General features: G+C 33.3%; 1 protein-coding gene across 2 annotated transcripts in view; it reads left to right on the top strand.

Moving 5' to 3' along the window:
* LOC129948957 (fibronectin type-III domain-containing protein 3A) overlaps positions 1-11,230 on the top strand; it is a 249,002-nt gene extending 237,772 nt beyond the window's left edge. For both annotated transcript variants that reach the window (XM_056060117.1, XM_056060118.1), the window contains 4 exons: positions 1,071-1,270; positions 1,331-1,540; positions 1,612-3,870; positions 3,931-11,230. In XM_056060117.1, coding sequence (XP_055916092.1) covers positions 1,071-1,270; positions 1,331-1,540; positions 1,612-3,870; positions 3,931-4,689 — 3,428 coding nt within the window. In that variant the 3' untranslated portion in view covers positions 4,690-11,230. The remainder of the gene's footprint in view (positions 1-1,070; positions 1,271-1,330; positions 1,541-1,611; positions 3,871-3,930) is intronic.
* The last annotated feature ends 12,276 nt before the right edge of the window (positions 11,231-23,506 follow it).

The raw sequence follows: 23,506 nt of genomic DNA, 5'->3' as shown, positions 1-23,506 counted from the left end.
CAGAAGGATTAAAAATTTATTCCATCATCGGATATAACTTAAACAATAAGCTACGTTTTTGACAGCTCAAATATGTGCTCACTACTATAAGAAATGAATTGAGATCCAATCACGGATTTGGAGATTGATATGAATATGAATATGAATATGAATATGAATATGAATATGAATATGAATATGAATATGAATATGAATATGAATATGAATATGAATATGAATATGAATATGAATATGAATATGAATATGAATATGAATATGAATATGAATATGAATATGAATATGAATATGAATATGAATATGAATATGAATATGAATATGAATATGAATATGAATATGAATATGAATATGAATATGAATATGAATATGAATATGAATATGAATATGAATATGAATATGAATATGAATATGAATATGAATATGAATATGAATATGAATATGAATATGAATATGAATATGAATATGAATATGAATATGAATATGAATATGAATATGAATATGAATATGAATATGAATATGAATATGAATATGAATATGAATATGAATATGAATATGAATATGAATATGAATATGAATATGAATATGAATATGAATATGAATATGAATATGAATATGAATATGAATATGAATATGAATATGAATATGAATATGAATATAAATATGAATATAAAGATGGTTGGTAGTCCACCTCTTAAGGACAAGGAAACAAGTTTCAAAAGGAAAAGAAGTGTCAGAAAAAAGATCATTTATAAAAAAAAAGTGTCGGAAACAAAAAGGAGCCCTGTTGCATACCAGTGTTTATTTTTGTAACAGATTTGAACCGTCCAAAACAATGTTAACTTAATGCCTTTTTTAAATATGAAATTCACACTTTCCAGTTAATGATGGTTAGTGAGGAGGGCTGTCGTGCCCAAGGTCTGGGTTTAACCCAAATTAGCCGTAAAACCTATAGGTCCTCTCCACAAATTTCAAGAATTTTTGGGAGTTGTATATCACTTGGAAATAGTTATTATTCATAGTTTTCATTTACATTTTTAAAACCCGAACTCATTTGTTTAATTTTGTTTATACAGATTCAGCGATGTCGACTCCAGCTCACTCTCCATCACCACGAAAGAACGAACTAAATGGTAATCATCATCGACGAACATCACGAAATGGTGCCTCATCGGTTGGTACATCTGAAGATGGTGAAGAATCATCAAGTGTGCCAGAGGACGAAGAAGATACCCAAACAATAATCGAGCAATTGTCAGCCATTCATAAGCCAGAGGTTAGTTTAGTTCACACCTTTTAGTGGATTTATAAAAAACTAAAATGTCTTTATTTAAAGGTAATTGACATCACATCTCGATCGGCAAAAATAATTTGGGAAGCACCAGCCATTACTGATAACCTCATTAATTCCCGAGACTTACGCTACAATGTTCTTCTTAGCGATCGTGCCAAGGAGTGCAAATATAAGAGTCTATATAAAGGTGAATCTTACGACTGCATTGTTCAGGACTTGCAGCCCGGCCAAGAGTATGTTGTGCGATTACAAGTAAGTGCCTATATATTTCTTGAGATTTCTCTCTACCACTTCTCTAATTTAAATATTTTTTTGAATTTTAGGTCCATTATGAACAATTGCAAGGCTCATTTTCAGAACCGACTGAATTCACAACCCCACCGTGTGAACCCGACCAACCAATGCCACCGAAACTGATCGTTCGCACGAGGAACTCGCTGCAATTACGTTGGACAGCACCATACAGCAATGGAGCTCACATTCAACAATACATCCTCGAATATGATGAGGGCAAGGGTAATCATTTCGTAGAAGCTGCTAAGACCAAGAGCAGGCAGTACATCCTAACAAAGCTGATGCCATCGACGGTGTACAATTTCCGGCTATCTGCAATAAACGAATGCGGTCCATCATTGTATTCGGGAATTGTGGCATACAGCACTTCGGGCAATCCACCTCAGGCTCCTAAAGCTCCCACCTTGCATTCGGCAACACCAAATTCACTACGCCTCGCTTGGGAGCGACGTAATCAAGATGGTGAGTTCGTCCTTCAGATGCTTGACCGTGACTCGGGCCATGGCTACTTGAATATGTACAATGGACCCGAGACGATCTATGAGTGCTGTGACCTGCGTCGCTCCACATCTTATCAATTCCGACTGAGGTCGGACAACGAAGCTGGTTCCTCACCCTGGTCCTCTGAAGTGGCATATAAAACTCATCCCGAGCGACCAGGACGCCCTGGAAAGCCGCAGGTGAAGGGCAAAATTCATGGCAACTATTTCAAAGCGAAGTGGGATCCGCCAAACGATCGAGGTGGGGCCGAAATATCTCGCTACTACTTGGAGATCAGCTCTGGACCAAAGTTCGAACGAGTCTATGCTGGCCGTGAACCAGAGACCGTGTGTGATCGCCTTAGCCCGGGCACAACCTACCAGATTCGAGCCGCCTGCGAGGGACCTGGTGGCATGAGTGGTTACTCGGATGTCTCCACTGTGACAACTGAAGCTATTGTACCTGGAGCTCCAGAGCCACCTCGTTGTGATAACGCACCTGGTCCCTATGCGGCTGTGTTAAATTTCGACAGACCAGACTACAATGGTGGCGCCCCTGTTCTGGAATTTGAAGTTCAACTGAATGGCAATACCCTTATCTACCGCGGCAGGGATTCCTATTGCATTGCCAAGGATCTGACACCAGGCGAGCGATACGAGGCGTGTGTCCGCGCTATCAACCGCATTGGCGCCGGTCCATGGTCATCAACGTTGCGTTTTGCAGCTGCCGCAGCACCGCCATTCGCCCCTGATGCCCCCGCAGTTGTTGTCCGATCACCCACACATCTGACTGTTTCGTGGAAGGAGCCACAGAGCAACGGCGCCGCCGTCAGTGAGTACCGTCTGGAGAGCTCTACAGCAGCCAACGAGTCCAATGATAGCTTTAACATGTGTTACCGCGGAGTAAACACCACGGCCGACATTCGCAATCTATTGCCCTTCACTTTGTACTTCTTCCGAGTGAATGCCTCCAATGTGGCTGGCAGCAGTCAATGGTCACCGGTGGTGTCGACAAAGACCCCAGCTGCCATTCCCACAGCACCACAAATCAAGAGCTATGAATTCACAGCCAACGAGGTTTCCCTCATTTGGACACAACCTGAGTGCAACGGTTCCGAAATTGTTTCCTATACTATTGAATACGCTGAGCGTTCAATATCAACCGAAGATAACTCCTTGGAACACACCATCACCGGTCTGACACCAGAGACCAACTACAAATTCCGTGTCCAGGCCATAAATGGCGTTGGCGCCGGTCCATTCTCGAGCTATGTGAAACTAACAACGTTGCCACCTCCACCAGAGCCACCACAACTCGAGTGCACTGGCCTGGGGCACAATTTCATCAAACTCAAGTGGGGAGATGGAAAGAATTTGGACTTTACCAAATACTACGTAGAGATGTATGTGAATCGAGCAAAAGACTTCCAACAAGTGTACAGTGGGACGAATGCCATGTGCAAGGTTAACAAACTCCAGGAGCAAACCGCCTACGTGTTTAGAATATGCGCTGGCAATGATCGTGCCGGAGTGGGAGAGTATTCAAAGGAGTACACCTTCAAGACGACTGCAACGCTTCCCGGTCCTATTAAAGCACCTCGCATGGCTATGGATAGTGGTTGTATGTTTGGCATGAGTCCATGTGTGGGCAGCAATGGAGCACCTATTGCGTCGGGTGTGTTGCCTGGTAGCCAGAGTCCTTTCGGAATTCCTCTGACATTGGAATGGCAGAACAGCAAGAATTCGTTCAGTGATCCCGTGGAGTATGCTCTGCAGTATAGTGTTGGTAAAGATGGTGATTATAAACAGGTAATTTTGTTGGTTGTTGTTTTTGTTCAAGTTCGAGCTTAACAATTCTTCTTTTTATAGATTTATCGAGGACCAGATACCAAATTCACAATTGAAAATCTCGAGCCTGGCGCACTCTATCTGTTTCGTGTGTGTCCCATCCGAGTGTGCGCATCTAAAGCCAGCGAACTTCCTGGCCAATTTACCAACCCCTTCCGTTATCAGGTGCCACCATTCATCGATACCATCGATGGAAATCTCTTTGCAGCCAGTTCAGCGGCTCTAGCTGCCGCAGCAGCTGCCAGCGGCAATGCCTTTGCTGCGCACCATGCACACCATCTGCACCATCATCACCACGCGCATGCGCACTCTCACGCCCACTCACACATTCACAGCCACCACAGTCGGCACCTGCAAGCAGCCACAATGCTTGTCGGCGGCAATGGCAGTACAAATCACCTGCATCATCGCTCCGTTAGCGCCTCAGCTATCGGCTCGAATGCCTCCAATGGAATCGATGGTGGTAATGCCTTCGGCCTCATCCCAATTAGTGCCAATGACTTAGCCAACTTTGAAAACAACTGCGAGGAGCTCTTCAAAGGAGCCCTCCATCATCCACATCACCATGCCATGAACCACAGTGCTGGCAACGGTGGTGGCAGTGGCATTCTTGCCGAAATGGCCAATAACGGTGCTATTCGACGTATTACAGGTAAACTAAGTGCGCTCTACACAAATCGAAAACGGTTCACTGATCAAGAGAAGGCCGTTATATTTATGGTTTCATTTTTATTTATTGCGTTTCTATTCGCCGCCGTTGTGAAAATGCTTATGAGATAAAATAAAAATACCCATGTGTATCCGACGCCTCCTATGTATAGGTTTTGAATCTTCTAAGAATGATGATAAAATTATTTTTAAAAAAAATTTAACAAATGAAAAATAATGAGTGTGTGATCAAAAAACAAAAAAAATGGTATATAGAGGTAGGGGAGAAGGTAGTGAGAATATGTAGGATTTTGAATGTGACACACAAAATAGAGATGTTTTCATTGATTTCTAATTTTGAAATACAATAGAATCATCATCATTTTCATATTCATCAAAAACCAACCACCAACTCCCGAGACACCCTATATACATAGATACCAATACGCCCCCTCCCACGCCCACTCCCATTTTAAGTGTGCCCTTTTTCTATATGCTCGCTAAATATGGCTTTATTTGTTCCACTTCCATTAGAATATAAAATTTACAACAAACAAACAAAAAATATAATATATATATATATTTATATATATGTATACATATGGAAATATATACATACATATATAAAGTAAAAATAGAGAATAAAGGAATTTATGTAATGTGCATTATTAAAGGGTTTGAGGTATACTTACGTACATATATATATATAAATATATTAAAATTTATAATAAAAGAATTTTTGTTTCAATTTTAAAAAAATATACAAAATATTTAAAAAAATAAATATAAATTTTGCAATTTTAAGTTTTATATATTTTTGTCTCTTACTTTTATTTTTATATTTTAAACTAATAAAAAAATACCTATGTCCTTTTTAATTTAAAGCGAAATGTCAGAATTAGCTAATGAAATATTATTGTTATTAGTTTTTGTTTTTAATATTTTCTATTTTTTAATATTACTATATACATAGTATGAATATAATGTATGCATGGTTTAAAATCATTTTTATAAATAGTTAAAATTTAAATGAAGCGAAAAAATGTGAATATAATTAAAACAAGAAATCAAATATAAAAAAAATTGCTTAGGAAAAATGTTAAAACTAAATTTAAACAAAAAAAAACACATAAAAAGTAAATTTAAAACATTAAATAAATGATAATGTTAAGAGAGAAAAGATGTCCTAAATGTTAAATAGAACAAAAAAAGAAAACATTATTATAAATTGATTCAATTATATATATATATTAAAAAAAAAGTGAAAGAAAATTATAAAACAATTAATGATAAATATATATATACATAAATACATACATAGTTGTCGTCCCGATTATCTCTCTCTAAAATAAATACAAAAATGTAATTTACTATAAAATAAATTGTGCTACAAGTGAAACTTTAACGTAATAGAATATTTATAAAAACAAAAACAAGAAAAATCCATGACATTGTTGTATTTTGTTGAGAATTATGTATATTTTATGCAGGAATTTGCTAAATTAATAATACACTCACACTTATACACCCACAAACACAAACACACACTCACACAACCAATCAATACACATACAGGTTTTTTTTAGCATAAGGATTGTGGTTCAAAAACTACACAGCTTTATGAATTTATCTTTATTTATTTTTTCGATTTTAACGTTTTCTTACAAGGTCGTAATGCAATTTCTATAAAATTTGTATAAATTACTTTTTTGACAAATTTTACAAATTTCAAAATTCCAAATTGTCCAATTTTTAAGTACCAAGGAATAAAATGACTGTGTTTCAGGAAGTTCGAAGTATAAATAAGAACGAATCAAAATATGTTATAAAAAATTTAACCTTTTCAAGGTGAAATATTGTGAGTTCTAAAAGAGTGATGCAATCTTCGCCAATCTAAAAGTTAGTTGCTCACCGAGGTTAAGATTAGATATAATTAGAAGTTTCTTCGAGCCAAGTGCTACTGTCATGGTCGCTTAAGATACAATTGTGGTAAAGACCCGATATGTGCATTTTTCATTTTTAGGAATGTCGCATTTTTCATTTTTTGGAATGTACCTGTCAACCAAATTATACTTTTTTCTAAGGGTTTTGATGTCCGTAATTTGAAACTGAATTCATAATCAATTTATCACGTCAAGTCTTAGAAATAAAACTTTTCATAATTCGAAAAAACCTTATGTTGGGATTTTAAGGCTATTAGGGTTCCATGGGTAAATTCAGATTTTCTTTGAAAATTGATTTTTTTTTGTGGCGCGTGAAACACGATTGGAGTTGTTTTTCTTTGTGAAACTTCATGTGCGTATTAACGAATGCAATGCAAAAATAAATCATCAATTCCTCATGGAAGTCAAAAACAGAAAAAATGGATGTTTTGACAGATCTAGACGAAGAATAAATTAATTTAACTTACCCATGGAAAACCCCATCTGTCAATTCATGAAATAGTTTTTCTTTTCATTGAAATTCGTGATGATTTACCAATTCTACAATCTTTTTCTTCAACATTCCGTTTCAATATGTCAGTATTTTTTTTTATTTTTCAAAAGCTTCTCTTTTGTTGTAAGTTTTTACCTGTACTACATTAACCTTAAAAGATTGCTGAAGTATTTATACTAAAAGAGTTCTTAACGTGAAGAACGCAAATTGGTTTGGTAGCAATTTTTGTTCTTATTACGAATTTGTAGTCTTAAGGTTAAAATATTAAGTTTTTGGAATATATTGAAAACAAATACATACAAATAATGGCTGAATCACAAACACGCTTTAGCTTCGGCCTCATCTACGTTACGGTGGGCCTGCTTCGAAGTTGCTTTGAATGACATTCTGTTATTACATCCCTTCAAAGAGCTAATATTTTGTTTGTTGACATTTTTGTACAGCAGTTGAGCTGTCAGACAAAGCAAAAGTTCAGCGAATTTGAACTAGAGCTTCCGTTTGGAGTCACATTACGTATTATTAAGTATTTTTCTTACCAATGTCAAATGAAACGTGAGGTCGAAGCTTCATTGTGATAGCATGCATTGAATTCCTACGGCTGAACTCGTAAACGTCAGGCAAAGCCGAAGATGAAGCGTGTTTGTGTTTTAGATATTACGGTTCGAGGTTGCTTTGAATTTTATTTCATCCTTCCAAAGAGCAAATATTTTGTATAGCAGTTGAGCTGTCATACAAAGCAAATGATCAGATAATTGAACAGAGCTTCCGTTTGGAGTCACATTACGTTCTTTTCCTTACGATTGTCAAACAAAACGTGAGGTCGAAGCTCCATTGTGACAACATGCATTGAATTCATCAAAAAACTAACACTTAAACGAATTCAAAACCATAAAGAAATTACATTCACGGTTTTTCAAAACTTCAGATAGAGAAAAATAAAGACCCATGGGTCATAAGTCATTTTAAAACTAATGAAAAATTACGAAAACATGGTGAAATGCTTAATTGATTAAAAATAAGTCTAGAAGATAAAGATTTGTAGAAGAAGAAGTTATTTAAAGTGAAACTAAAAATTTATTTAAACACATTTGAACTTTTTTAAAAAGTTTAAATTCTCACAAACTGTTAGAAAAGATTTGACGAACGATGTCTGAAGACGCAATAAATGAAATTCCTAATATTCCAAAATCCAACTTATTGAACATTAATTTGTGTTGAATTTGTTTTTAAACTATAACTACCTAACAGTCTTAGGAAGATTGGTCAAGTCACAGCTATAAACATCACTAAAGTTTATCTTTGGTTGGTTGATGTTTGGTTATTTCGAGAAAATTTTGGTTAAAAATATGATTAGTCATAAAATAGGGTAAAGCCATTTCGCAAATGATGAGCTCATGCGTCTCGAAAAAACTAGTCTTTTGCTGGCGTCACAATCACCCTAGGAATTCAAATGAAAAAAACTCTATGCCTTCATAACTCGTTCTTAAATTTTACAAAACATACTGAAAGGTTGCAACTTTTTTGGCTGCTTCAATTTCATAAATTCCATTTAATAAGAAAGAATTGTATCTTTTCTATAGAACTTAGGGTGTTATGGGATGTTTCCATTTGAGTCAGACCACGACTTTTCATTATAATAAAAATCCAACAAAGACAACAGAGATAGAAATAATTGGGTTCAGTCGAAAATCGAGGAAATTCTTTTTCCTCGGAAGATTTCTTTTCCCCGATATATTTTCCAAACATGTGACATTCAAATTTACTTGTGAATGTTTAAATATTTCCTGATTGGAATCTTGAGGAAGTACTTGAGGTTAAAATTCATCATTGAAAGTAAAACTGACAGGTGGAAATGCAAAGAAAATAGAACGCATCACTCATGCTCTCCAGAAGAGACTAGTAAAAGAATGTAATCTTTGGAGAATGCAATCTTTTATGAGTTGAATATAAAGATTTCATTTTTGAATTAACCTAAAGATTGGGACTTAAAATTTTACAATCACTAATTAGCAGACTTTTTAAATGACTGCAAGGATTTTTTTCAATCATTCGATTGCACTGAATTGATTGCAATCATTTGAGACTTCGTTCATTCTTTGCATTCACTTGAATTCTTGGCAGTCTTTAGTCTACACACTTTTGAAATATTGATTTTAATCTCTTGGTGTCTGCCATAGAAAACTATTTAATGTAGTGACATTTCACTGCAAAACAATACAAAGACTTTAAGTAAAAGCAGAGACTTTAAGTGAGGGCAAAGACTTTACGTGAAGGCAAATAATTCAAGTGAATGCAAAGATCGAATAAAAAACTTTAAAAGTAAAAGGAAGCAAAGACATCAAATAAATGCAAAGACTTCAAGTAAATGCAAATAATGCACGAAGTCTCAAATGATTGCAATTAATTGAGTGCAATCGAATGATTTGGGAAATTGATTTTAATCTCTTGGTGTTAGCCACTGAAAACTGGTATCCAAGGTGTTTTGACCACTTTATAAAATTTTATGTATTGACATTTCACTGCAAAACAATACAAAGACTTTAAGTGAAGGCAAAGACTTCAAGTGAATTCTAAGACCGAATACAAAACTTCAAAAGGAAGCAAGGACTTCAAGTAAATGCAACGAATGCATGCAGTCTGAATATGAATTCAGTCTTTTTAAGGTCAAATGATTAGTGATTGCATAAAATTTGAAGTTTAAATCTTTACGTAAAATGAATGAGTGCAATATTTAAGTTGAATTCAATTAATGACTTAAAATGATTGCATTCTCAAGTGAATGCATTCTTCACATGTTTTTTTTAGAATGAGTTAAAAGAGTCTTTAAATATACTTAGAAACAATGTATAAACATTTTAAGTAAATTAAATTGTCAAAAAAGTAATTTATTGAAAATCTACATATTCGAATGCAAATAACAAAAAGTAATCTTCTACAATTTACAATCTCTTTTTTTGCTAAACAATTGAATAATAAATACTACACACCATTCCTTTATTACATTTAATATTCTGTCTTTTATATATTTTGCTATTTTTATAATTATTATTTTTTTTTTATTTTATTTATATTTATATAATATTTAGAAAATAAATATATATTATTTTCTTATGTTCAATTTTGTGCAATATAAGTGTCTGAATTTATTTAATTGCTTATTGTAGTACCTGAAACTTAAAACAAACTAAACAAACAAAAATGTCGTTTTTTATTTAAATTATGCTTTGGATATTTTAAGTTTTCTAAACAAAGTTCATCTGAAACAAACAAAAATTATATAATAAAACTTTAATAAGTTAACAAAAACAACAAAGCTTTCAAGTATTAGAAACAAAAACAAAATAAAAATAACACAATACATTCCAAAAGAAGGAAAAAATAAGGAAAAATAAATGCAACGAATTTTACTATTCTGCTGGCTACAATAACTCAACAAAACAAAAAAAAATCTATTTATAGCATTAATTAAAAAAACAAAAAAACCACAATCCCATTGCTAAGTAAATATATATATATAGAAAACAAAATAATGTATATAGTCCTTTTTTTTGTTATTAAATTTTAATTGCAATATTAAAACAAAAACAACAGGGGAAAGCTATGCAATATGAAGAAAGAAAAATAAACATAAATAAATGTATTTCAATACATATTCAAATAAAAAAATTAAATAAATATTTAAACAAAAATTAAAAGAAAAAAAAACATGTATACGTAGGTATGAATTTTATAATTGTCTATTGTGTTATATCCATAACTCTTTTTTTTATATATTTTTTTTCCAAACTAGAATAAATATTTAGCATAAAATAAAAAAAAACTATATTCATATAAATCAATTAAAACTAAAAAAAAATCAATTAAGTCTTAATGAAAATAAAATGCTTTAATACATTTTTATGAATAAAAATAGTACATAATAAAAATAAGTTAATAAAAATAAACAAACAAATGAAAAACCAACAGAAAACAGAGCAAAAAAAAAGTATTATCTTAAATCAAATTAAACAAAAACAAAAAAGCTTAAAACAATTTTAAGTGAAAAATGCAAAACGTAAAATATTTTTTTTATTTCTGTGTTATTTCATATTTCTTTTTTGTTTTCATTTTTCATAATTAATCTCATCGTTAAACTGACCTTTTTATAATAATTACCTTAAATACATTTTTAAATTTAATAAACAATTTAAAAACCTATCATTCCACAAAATATAAATAAAAATAAAAATAAAATAAATAATATTTTAAACTAATTAAAAAAAATAAAAAATAATATTAAAATAAATTACAAAAACTATTCCGAATTTCTTTATATATTATATTTTTTATAATTTTTTTATTTTGTATATGTTTCCTCCCTTTTTCTACTCTCTCACTATATACTATGTAAACTTATACTATTTATATTTTATATCTGTAAAAAAAATTAATAAAAACAAAAATTGTAAAATAAAAAATGTATAACAAACAAAAAATAAATATTATGCATATAAATATAATTTTTAAATAAAAAATCAGCTTTATTTGATTTGATTAGAATTTGATTTATTTTTATTTTCTCTGCAAATGAACTTATTGAATTAAACTATAGTTTAAATTTAAAATAAAAACAAAAAAAAAAAAACAATTATATACAATATACATTTAACAAAAATCAAATATTTGCCTGCTGTCTATTTTTATTGAATGAAAAACAAAAATTAAATAATTTATAAATAAACAAAATATATAAATAAATAAAAAATATATATATATATAAATATAATAACTATTAAATAAAAATAAATCCTTATCATTATAAATGTTATGTTATTCTTTTTGTAAATATTTTTTAAGAAGCAAACAACAACAACAACAAAACACATTCAAATGATTTAAAAGAATAAAAAAAATGGAATCTTAGAAAAAGAAAATAAATTTAACAAAAAAAATCATATATATATTTTTAATAATCATTTATATACAATTAAAAAAAAAAAGAAAACAAAACCAACAAAAAATGAAAAAAAAAAACAAGAAAAAATTATATATGAACAAGATATATATATAATTATATTACTATATAAAACGAAACAAATTTATATATATTATTAAATGAGAAATAAATAAATGTTATATACATATTAAAAATAAATAAAAGGAAAGTATATATTAAAACAAACAAAAACGTTGTTTCTTTTTTTCTTCGTTTGGAAAGTTTTGAGAAAGATTTCTGATGACATGTGGCATAGTTTATGTGGCATTTTACGTCATGCTGTAAGAATCATAGGTCGTTCAAACATATATCTTCAAACTCAGTAAAAAATAAACGTAGTTCCCAGCATCATTTCCGACAAAAAATAGTATAATGATCAACCACTCCTAAATGTGCACCAAACTGTCACTTTTTGTGGATGAATTAACTATTTGACAGTAACTTGCGTTTTTCCAAGTCTCAGATGTGACAATTTATGTTTGTTTTGTCAACACAGCCGCCGAGATTCAAATGCCACTCTGGTCAAAATATTTGATTTTTCGCACAAGCTACGAAGTGGTTGATAGTGCGACTTCAATTGCTCAGATTTTTGTTCAGAATTCTTTTCAAATTAATTCGTAAAATGTTGAGATATTGAGATCGATGGTGAGGTGATGTTCGTGGAATTGAGTACCTAAGACAGTCTCGGCTACAGATGCTACATTTTCGTATGATAAGACGGAGCGACGAGGATCATGAGTTAAGTCCACAAGTACGAGTTAACCAATCTCATGAAGATTTTGAACAAACTCTCAAAACCAAACGGCCAAAACTTTTTCAAAAAAAGGACTGCTGTTTGGGCTACGCAGGGCTCTCTTTAAAAAAGGTGTTCAATATTTTCCAATGCTATAGATATTGACCATTTGACAAGATTTTAAGAGGGGTACAGCTGTCAGCGTCCAAATGAATTTTGATTTAAAAAGAAAACCTTATTTGGATCACCTTGTGTGCCGTAATATATTTTCTATGAAACCAAATATAATAATAGAGTGGTGCTCTTGGACGTATACACACCTTTTTAATTGAATTTTAAATAAAGGTTTTTTCACTTCTTTTAGTGGCAGGTCATTGGTTTATTTTGATTTAAATATTGGAATTCTATAAAAAAAATATAGTACCTAGTGACTTAGAACTGTCAACCATTTCTGTGAGATATTGCATGGGTGGAGGGGATCTACAAATTGTATGCCCTTTAAATCCAGTTAAAGAGAAAAATCCTACGAGAACCGTATGGCAATATGAGAAAGCCAACTGCAACGGTCTCAACAACTTCTGCAGGAACTTTAACTGTTCACTATGCTTCCTTGATAGTGACGTGGATTCCAGTGCAGATATGGTTACAAACTTAGGAATGAGAAATTTTATCCCGAATAGGGTGAAATCTATCAAACTAAAGAAAACTCATGGTTGGATTCGAGCTGTTAAGAGGTTATTATGATCAAATATGTAAGTTTCCGGATTAATAAAGACAACCCTACTGAGGAAAAGCGGAATAAGTTCAAACAAGCTAGAAAGACTTGTATCGGACATATTTGATGCATTACATTTTTGCATGACCAGAAATTACGGCAAAAAATAAAAATGTAAAAATGTCTAGTCATTAAAAAAAATTCGCGTAAGACTTTGTCATCGTCAGTTCCTACGCTCTTTTCCAATGACACTCCTTTTGTATGCTCGATTGATAAAGACAATTTCCTTGCTGCACAGTTTGCTGTTGATTCGATGCTGCCAATGAGTGACATGACTTCTCCTTTACTTGAAAGCGCAACAATTCTATGTGACGATTCTTCTTTTGCCCTCTCACAGTTGCTAGAATACTAAAAGTTCTTGACATTCACAAATCCGCTGGCCCAGATAGTATCCCCGCTATTGTTCTGAAGAGATGTTTTTTTTAACGCTGTCAAAATCATTGCGTAAGCCTTTCCATTTATCCTATTCTACAGTAGGTCACTTTCCGATTAGATGGAAAACTGCATTTGTCCAGCATGTCCCTAGAAAAGCCGAATCCTCCTTCCCCTCTAACTGTCGTTCAATTGCACTTACGTCCCTTCTCTCCAAGGTCATGGAAACGCTGATCAATTTTCAGCTTAAAAAATATCTTAAAGAACGGAAGTTTCCTAATGACCGACAATACGGCTTTCGTAGCAATAAGTCCACTAATGATCTCATGGTTTATCTTACCGAACAGTGGAACAAATCCTTACATTGTTTTGGAGAAAGTAAGATTATTGCTCTTGATATTTCAAAGGAATTTGATAAATAGAGTTTGGCATCATTGCTCTTGATATTTCAAATGCATTTGGTAGAGTTTGACATCAAGCTCTCTCATCGAAAATGCGTGCTTTTGATATTGATGAATCTCTTTTTTGTTGGGTTAGAAATTACCTTTCGGACCGTTTAATTCAAGAAGTATTGGACGGGTTCAAATCTGATATCCACAAAATAAACGCTGGTGTGCCTCAAGGCTCCGTGTTGTCTCCGGCGATCTTTCTTATTTTTGTAAATGATCTTCTGTCTGACACTTCTAACCCACTAAATTGTTTCGTTGATGACAGTACTCTCTGCATTTCATATTCGTTTTTAGATTCTTGTCCTTGTTCTTCGGATGTGGACTACCAACGGTTAGCTCATTAAATTCTGATCTTGACAGCATTGTTCAATGGGGATTTAAAAACTGTGTACAATTTAATGATTCGAAAGCTCAATGCTGTCAAATCAAAAATCAAATGGGGTGGCGCAACAGTCCGTTGTGAACCAGGGCCTAGTGACTTACAACTCTCAACCATTCCTGTGCGCGAGTACTGTTGTCAGGAATGGAAGGGACCTACAATTTTGGGCCGAATCCGAACGGCTAGTTTGAGAAAGCACTTTTTCATGACAAGAATTACTCTTGAAGGATTTGTCAATTCCTCGCAAGAGGCAGTACCCGCGAAAGTTATTTTTTTTTTTTTTTAAATTAAGGTGGCACAGGCAGGGATTGAACCCAGACCCTTTGCATGACAGTCCAACGCACTAACCATCATGCTACGGGTACTAGCTCAATGCTGTCTTCTGTCTCAAATACGTAACCCTCACCCAATAACACTATTCATGTGGAGATTGATCAACTATCAGTCCTTTGTATATGCATCACAAACCACTTCTTGTGGAGTGATGTCAAATATGTCATCGCCAAAAATGTTGCTAAGTTTTTAGGTTTTCTCCGACGATGCAAGAAGTTTTTTACCCCTTCTTATCTAGCTATAATTTACAAAGCTTTTATTCATCCTAAACTCGAGTATAACTCTCATATTTGGACTGGAGCCCAAAAACGTACTTAAGTCTTTTGGGTAGAATAGAAAAAAGAGCTCTTAAAATGATAATCCTCTCACCGAGACATTTGCTTCTCTTGAACACCGCCGCAAGGACTCATGCCTGTCATTGTTTTATCGTTATTTTTATAAACAATGCTCTAGCAAAAGAGCCAGTTGCATTTCTCCCCTCAAAAAAATTTAACCGTAATACATGTACTGCTAGGAGTGCCCATCAGTTTACCCTTGAGCCCGATTTCGGACGTACTGTTAAGTACAGAAATTCTTTCTTTAACCGCACTACGCGAATTTGGAAAGCTTTACCTGAGTCAATATTTTCCACTCGGGTTCTTCTTTCTAATCTTATCCTTCTTAACTAATTGCTCGCACTGTGTTAAATTATTATAAGGGTATTTAGAACCCCTTTAGTGCGCGCACAATTTAAAATAAAAAAAACGAACCGCTCATAAACAATAACAATACTTCATAGTAATACCTTTCGGCCCTACACACTAATCATCACGCAATGGGTAACACAATATTGTAATTAAAATTTATTTATTTTATAAGACGCAGGCTGACCGTGATTTATGCAAAATTAACTTACTTAAGGTGGCGCTACAGTCCGGGACGGACCTGAGCCTCAACCGAGCTAATTTTCTAGCTGTTTATCTCCAGTTTCGCATGCCAAAGTTGGTTGAGGTCCTCTTCCACCTGCGTGCTCCAACTGTGCCACAATCTTCTTCTACATTGCCGAGCCGTACCTTGGGATTGGATTCAAAGCCTCTTTGAACTGGAGCTTTGAAGTCCACTCGCTCTACATGACCCAGCCATCGAAGTCGTTTAACTCTAATTCTTTTGACTAGATTAGTGTTGCTGTAAAGCCCGTTGGAACCACTCAACTAAACGTATTAATAAATTTAAAAATAAAACAAGAATACTTAGGGCCATTTCCTTGACAATTTTGTTCAGGAAATTTTAAAATTAATTCTTAAGTAACTTTGAAGTTTGATGAAATACAACTTGACACATTTTTTTAGATTTTAAATAACTGACGAAAATGCTGACAAAATCAATTCTATCGTACGTAAAGACCGTCGCCGAACCATTGATCAACCCAGTGAAATGAGTGGAATATCATGGAGTTCAGAGGATTTTATCCGAAGATTTGCACATGGAACGCGTTGCAGCCAAATTTGTCCCACGTCTTCACACAGCCGAGCAAAAGGAATGTCGAGTTGATATTAATTGTTCACCCCAGCTACTCACCGGATCTATCACCCTGTGATTTCTTTTTGTTCACCAGACTTAAAAGGGACATGAGAGGAAAGAGTTTTAGTACTGTAGAGGAGATGAGACTAAAAACCTGAAGAGCATTTCAATAAACGAGTTTTAAAAATGTTTTGAACAAGCATCGTTTGCAGAAGTGCATTGCGGTAAAAGGAGAATACTTTGAAGGTGATACAAATTTTGTGTAAAAATTTTAATAAATAAACAAGTGAGAAAATTCCCGTTTTCGTTTTTTGGGTGCCCCCTCGTACATATACATATATGTAAGTAGAATTTGTTTTAAACTTAAGGGTGTCCCAAAATTAACGCAAGATTTGAATTTGCCGCCATTTGTTCAGTGAAGTGTTGGCAACCCTGAAAAAAAGATATTTGACAGCTTACAGTATAGGGTTATTAAAAATGGAGCGTTACACGATAGAACAACGTGTCTTCATTATTAAAGAATATTTCAAAAATAGTGAAAGCTTGGCGGCTGCAGTTCGAAAATTTCATACAAAACATGGTCGGAATAGTGTTTTAACTTCGTCAACTGTGAAGAGATTAATTGAAAAATTCATGCAGACTGGATCCGTTGGAGACGCCAAACACACTGGTCGTCAAAAAACAAGCCGTTCAAATGTGAATGTCGAAGCAGTGCGTGAGAGTGTTGCTGACAATCCAGGAACCTCAATTCGACGTCGTGGACAAGAATTGCAAATTTCAAGAACCTCTCTACAGCGTCTACAAAGATCTGTATCTTCATGCTTACAAAATTCAATTAACACAACAATTGAAGCCTAATGACCATGGACAGAGAAGACAGTTCGTTGAATGGATTATTGAACATCAACAAATGGACCCTGATTTTTCGAGCAAAATCATCCTAAGCGATGAAGCACATTTTCATCTTGATGGCTTTGTCAATCGCCAAAATTGCGGCATTTGGGGTTCGGAGAACACACATGTGATTGTCGAAAAACAAATGCATCCACAACGCGTGACTGTATGGTGCGGATTTTGGGCTGGGGGCATAATTGCGCCATATTTTTTTGAAAATGATGCTGGTCAAGCAGTGACCGTTACTGGTGCTCGATATCGCGACATGATTACACAGTTCTTTCTGCCAAAATTGGATGATATTGATGTGTCCAATATGTGGTTTCAACAAGACGGTGCCACATGTCATACAGCCCGTGAAACAATTCAATTACTGCATGAGACATTTCCAGGTCGTTTCGGTGATAAAAATTGGCCTCCTAGATCGTGTGATTTAACACCATTAGACTTCTTTTTATGGGGTTATTTGAAATCAAAAGACTATGTCAACAAGCCCACAACCACCCGTGCTTTAAAGGAGGAGATTCAACGCTGCATCAACGAAATTCAGCCACATTTATGCAGAATGGTCATGGAAAATTTCAACAAAACAGTGCGCATGTGCATGCAAAGCCGTGGAGGCCATATGTCCGATGTGTTATTCCATACATAAACCTATCCTATGTACTTTACGAGTCAATAAAAATATAACTATAAAAAGACTACAAACGGCGTTTTCTATTTAATTCAAATCTTTCGTTAATTTTAGGACACCCTTTAGATTATAGAATTTATTTATTTACTTATTCGACAAAGAAGACCAAGTGATTAGTTGTGATTTTAACGCATGAATTGGGAATTTACAAATACTTAATGAAGAACCCGAACTTATTACTGAATCTATAAAAGCTAACGAAGATGAAGTTTTGGATGGCAATGGAAAATATTGATTGAAAAGTGTGAACTATGAATCAATCTGCTTAACGTTTCTAAATAGGCAAACACTGATACAAATGGTCATTTTACATTTATGTGCGGAACTGTTTGATCAACAATCAATTATTATACAAATACAAATAATTAAAAGCATAACTAAAGTTTTTTTAAATTCTAAATTGAGTGAAAATAAAAATTTGAGTTGTTTTTGACAGCAAACCGCTTTTTGGTGAAAGTTGTTAAATTACTAACCAATCTTTAGATAAAATCTATACTTATACAACTTGACTATATAAGCTCTATGGCTCATACGACCCCCCTGGATCGTCCACTGGTCAAAAGTTGATGCATTTATGCTGTGTTTTTGGAATAGTGCTGAATATCCAATTCATATTATGTTCTTAGTTCAGTCTTCAGTTGAAAGTAGTACTTTAAGCAACAAAGTTTAAGGAAGTAAAATACAAATTTTGTTTTCATATACAAAAAATTAATAATTCAAAATATAATGGGGGAATGTTCGTTAACGCAATACGATTAGTTTGGAATTAAAGGGAATTCCTTCGAAAAAAAAACAAACAAATTATCTCCCAGGGGGGTCATGACCCCTACGACCCCCTCCCCCCCTTTGATCTCGCAATTGGGTGGTATGAAAAAGATTTACATCGAATCTAAATCACAATATTTGCTTTATAAACAAAACAGATCTTCAGTCCATAAGGGTTACAGATATTCTTACTCTGTGTTTTATAGAACCAATGAAGCTTTTGCGGCAATCAACCATGTTATGATTGAAAATGCGAATCTATAAGGAAAATACAATTTGCTCTTCTCCGTTTCTTAAAAAAAATGCAATTCCAAACACGCTAAGATCACGTTTTGGAAGGGAAACAAAAACTATACGATTTTATGCGCTCAAAAACGAAACCGATATAAAAAAATTATCTTTAACTTTGGTTAACATCAAAGACAGACGTTTCTTCTGGAAAGCTGTTAAAATATTAAGGAGCCCTTTTCATGCAAATTAAGTATTAGAAAAACATTTTGAAAAAATACAAATCCCGCCACAAAATCCTAACTCAACAAGACATCATCTTGGACCGACGTATATATCGATGATGTTACAAATATCACCCCTGGGAACATCGTATCTGGTGTGAGTTTTTTTCAAAAACGCTTCAACAGATTTTCTAGTAAAACTAACCTTGACATTTAATTTCATATGGTCTATGAGAGAAGTACCTGAAAGTTTTAACAAAAGTCTAATACTAACAATTTTACAAAAAAAGATCCAAAAAATATAAGTAACTTTTATCGTTTTTAAACACTGCCACGGAAATATTCCCTGTGAAAAAAACTACAAGGTTTAACCGACTGGTTAAACGAAAATGACCTATTAAGCAAATTTTTTATAAAAAAAAACAAAAATTGCAGAGATAGAAAATCTGTACAACCTTGAAGTCTCAACAAAAATGTTTTGAATCTTTCAAAAACTATACAAGCAATATACATAAGTCGGCTCTTTGGGATGGAAATATTCTTTTAAATTGGCTAGGATGTCTCTTGGATCCACACCTTTAAACTGGTCTGTCACCAATTAACATGAACGCTCTTGATTTACACTTCTCGTATATACAAAAGACATTAAAACATCATACCCATCGTCTAACTTTAAAAACAGAAATGCACAATTGTATTAGAAATAGAAAATAGCCTTGAACACGATGTACAACTTCAACTAGAAAATGAAGATTTTTTTTTAATAAACCTGCAAACAATTTAAGGAAAATTGAAAACTCAGCTTTCAACAAACAAAGCCAAGAAGTTCAAACAAGAAGCTTCTATAAATTATCAAACCAGGAGAAAAAAACTACATTAATGACTTCAACGGCTTAGACGTAATTAATACTATCTTAGACTAAATAACGTATATTACATATGTGAGTAAAACAAAACGGACAATGCTTTTTATGAACAAAATTATACCAAACTTTGTATTTAGATCTGATAATAATAATAAAAATCACACTGTACTAAGTAAATAAATAAATAATGTTTTTCAAAGAACAGTCACAAATTATAAAAGGCTCTTAACAAAGCCCCTATAAATATCAGTCCATGCTATTCAATATACATTAAAACGAACAGGAACTTTAGAGTAAGCTCTTCTATTTCAATTTTAGTTAAGTTTTGGTAAAAAGTAAAGAAAAATAGATTTTTGACTTACCGACTTGCAGTTTTCATATATTTCATATTTTCGATGGCTTGAAATGAATTTGCGATGCGATTTCTTTTATTTTAACTCCATTATTCCAGGCAACAAATCAACGCAGAGTCACTGAACTAACAAAATCTTGGGTGGCCTTGAGAAAATATACACTTCGGAAACAAATTCTTTTGTTTATCCAAACAGTTTCTTATTTTACATGTGTTTTCTCGCTTTCGAAGCACTTCTTGTCTAAAAGATTACATGCCACTTATTGATTGAAGCATTTCTTGTTGTTACTTAAAAACTTTGAAAAAAATATTCTTGACCATTCGACGACGAGCTTCCTCTTGTTTTATCTATTAAGAAAAAACATACAGATCTTTGTACGTTAAAACGTTTTACACTTCTTTAAATAAATATTAGATTCAAGATAGGTTATCATTGAAAACATAAGTCAATTTTGCCGTCTGCCTTGTTGACAAAACATACGAATTAATACCTTCAAAAATGTTTCATGAAAACTATTGAATTCAAATGTTTAAACTTGTTTTAAAAAAGTTAATAAAAATATTTTTTTTAACTTTTATATATAATTTATAATTCGGTTTCTACAGAGAAGAGCTAGTTTACTGAATTTAAATAATTTTTGAACTTCCATGTTTTTAATGAAGAGAGTAGCATTGTTTTTCTTCACTGACAAAAGCATTTTATTTAAAATCGTACATCTTCCGATCGAGTGGAGAGAATCTTCCCTTTCTCCAAAGTTACATAATATGCAAATAATGGGTAAACCATCTCGTCGGTACTGTTTTCATCTTTAAAACTATCACTCTCTTCCAAGTATTGATTTACCTGGCTGTAGATTTCGTTGAAGATAGGTTCTGTTGCGTCATTCAAGAAATGAGCTGATAAAGCTCAAAAAAATATATATTTTGCAATAGATCCTGGTTAAGCTCTTGAACCTACTTCACAAGAAGTAGGAAACAGGCAAAGTATTTTCGCTACCTAAAACACACGAGGGCAAGAAATGTCATTGATAAAAAATAGGAGTATTAAAGTAAAGGTCATTATGTCTTCTTAGTGTCAGGCAATTACACTATTCTTAAGAATGGATGCGCAGCTTTGCACAGTATATATAAGATCTAGTCCAACTTGCGAATGAAAACACATTCAATTTAGAAGGCTAATTTGGTTATTTCCATCAGGAAACTTCATTTTAAGCTCTTTTAATACCCCTATTATGGTTGGGGACTCGAAGTTCGAAGTAAGATATTTTCATTATCGAACTGACACATTCGACATACCGAAATACATTGTACATATTCAAAACAACTCTAATTTCTTGGAACTCCCTAATCATCTGTAAGTGGAGCAAATATTTTGTACCTACTGCAAGTTCTTTTGAATTTAAATAATTTCATATCATATTTTCGACTACTGAATAAGGAAGCATTTATATTCGTATTAAACAAGTTTGAATGCCAATTTAAAAATGCAAGCACCTCCTTAATACCTGCTATACTAAAATTCGCTTCTGCCCTTAGATTTTTTGCTAGAGGAAGTTATCATAGCAGCGAAGGAAAAGACTTTGACTTAGGCCTGTCACAATCCTCGGTTTCTTTAGTATTAACATGTCGTACGATGAAAAACAAAACGCGCGAAACTACTTTTTTATCGGCCAGGTTCCCAGGAGTAATAGGATGTGTTGACGGAACCCATATAGGAATCGTTGCTCCGATTGAGTTGCGTCATCAGTATCATAGCAGGAAAGGATATTACAGTTTAAATGCTTGATAGTAAGTTTTTTCCTTGAGAGTAGCTTTTGGTTTTTCAAGCAAGTCTTTAAGGCGTGTGACCATAAAATGTGTATTCGTTATGTTGACGCAAGATATCCTGGATCGACCCATGATTCCTTTGTATGGAACTGCAGTAATCTTAAGTCAGTTCTTGAAACGTGGTACCAAAGAGGAGAACGTTCAATGTTCCTTGTTAGCATTTATATTTGAGGGTAGTGACTTGAGGGTTGTAGCAAATTGGTCCCAATAGTAGTTAGTATTAGTTCTCATGCAGCTGAATAAAATTGCATTGTTCATGTTATTTAATAAAAGAAATGAAATAAACTTACATTGTTTTATTTTCCGACATTTTTTTTGCATAAGCTTCGACCTTTGCTCACACAATATGAACGTTCGACAAATAATAACACGAATGACGTTCAAATCAACGAACATTCGATAGCCACAATAGAGTGAGATCAAACTTCGAAAAATGTATGACATTTAAGTCGAATCAACGGTAATACATTTTTCTCACACCCACACGTTTATTCATTCGACTCGCCAATGGTAATAGGGGTATAAATGTCCTTAAAAGATTCGTCAATGTTGGAAAAATACGTTTACTGAACTTCAGTTTGCTTTCCTAACATTTTCTGAAGAAATATTTTGCTGAAAAACTTTTTTATATGCTGTTGAAGTCCAAGAGAATTCAAATCCTCTGCCAAAGACTCCCAGCCAGCATTCCTACTTGAAGAGACACCTTGCTTAAAATTTGTATCAAGACGCTAATTTTGATCCGTGAATTCAACAAGTGTTTTCAATTGTCGTTGACTTGTTCCTTTAACCCTAAATAAAGATTTTTCAAATAACAAAATCAAAAACAAGCGAAAAATTCTTTCATTTTAGTCTATTTTCGTTATAGTCGTTAGCAGATATGGCCTTAAACTCCTTACGAAATAAGAGTGTAAATAAACTCTTTTGTATTAATCATATCGAATTTACATAGATCTAAAATCAACGAAAAAAGTATAAAACTTCTTTTCTTTATAGAAGAATGTTTCTGCCATAATTTTAAGTGTAAAAATATGGTCAATTGCAAAATATCCACTCTTCCCAAATCCTGCATGAAAATCTTTTAAAAGTTTGTTGTCATCTTCGTTAAATAAAATACAAATAAAATATTTGTTTGTCTGTTTTTTTCTTT

Source organism: Eupeodes corollae, chromosome 3 (assembly GCF_945859685.1).
Source record: "Eupeodes corollae chromosome 3, idEupCoro1.1, whole genome shotgun sequence".
Taxonomy (NCBI): Eukaryota; Metazoa; Arthropoda; class Insecta; order Diptera; family Syrphidae; genus Eupeodes; species Eupeodes corollae.
This window is presented reverse-complemented; position numbering and strand designations above follow the sequence as displayed.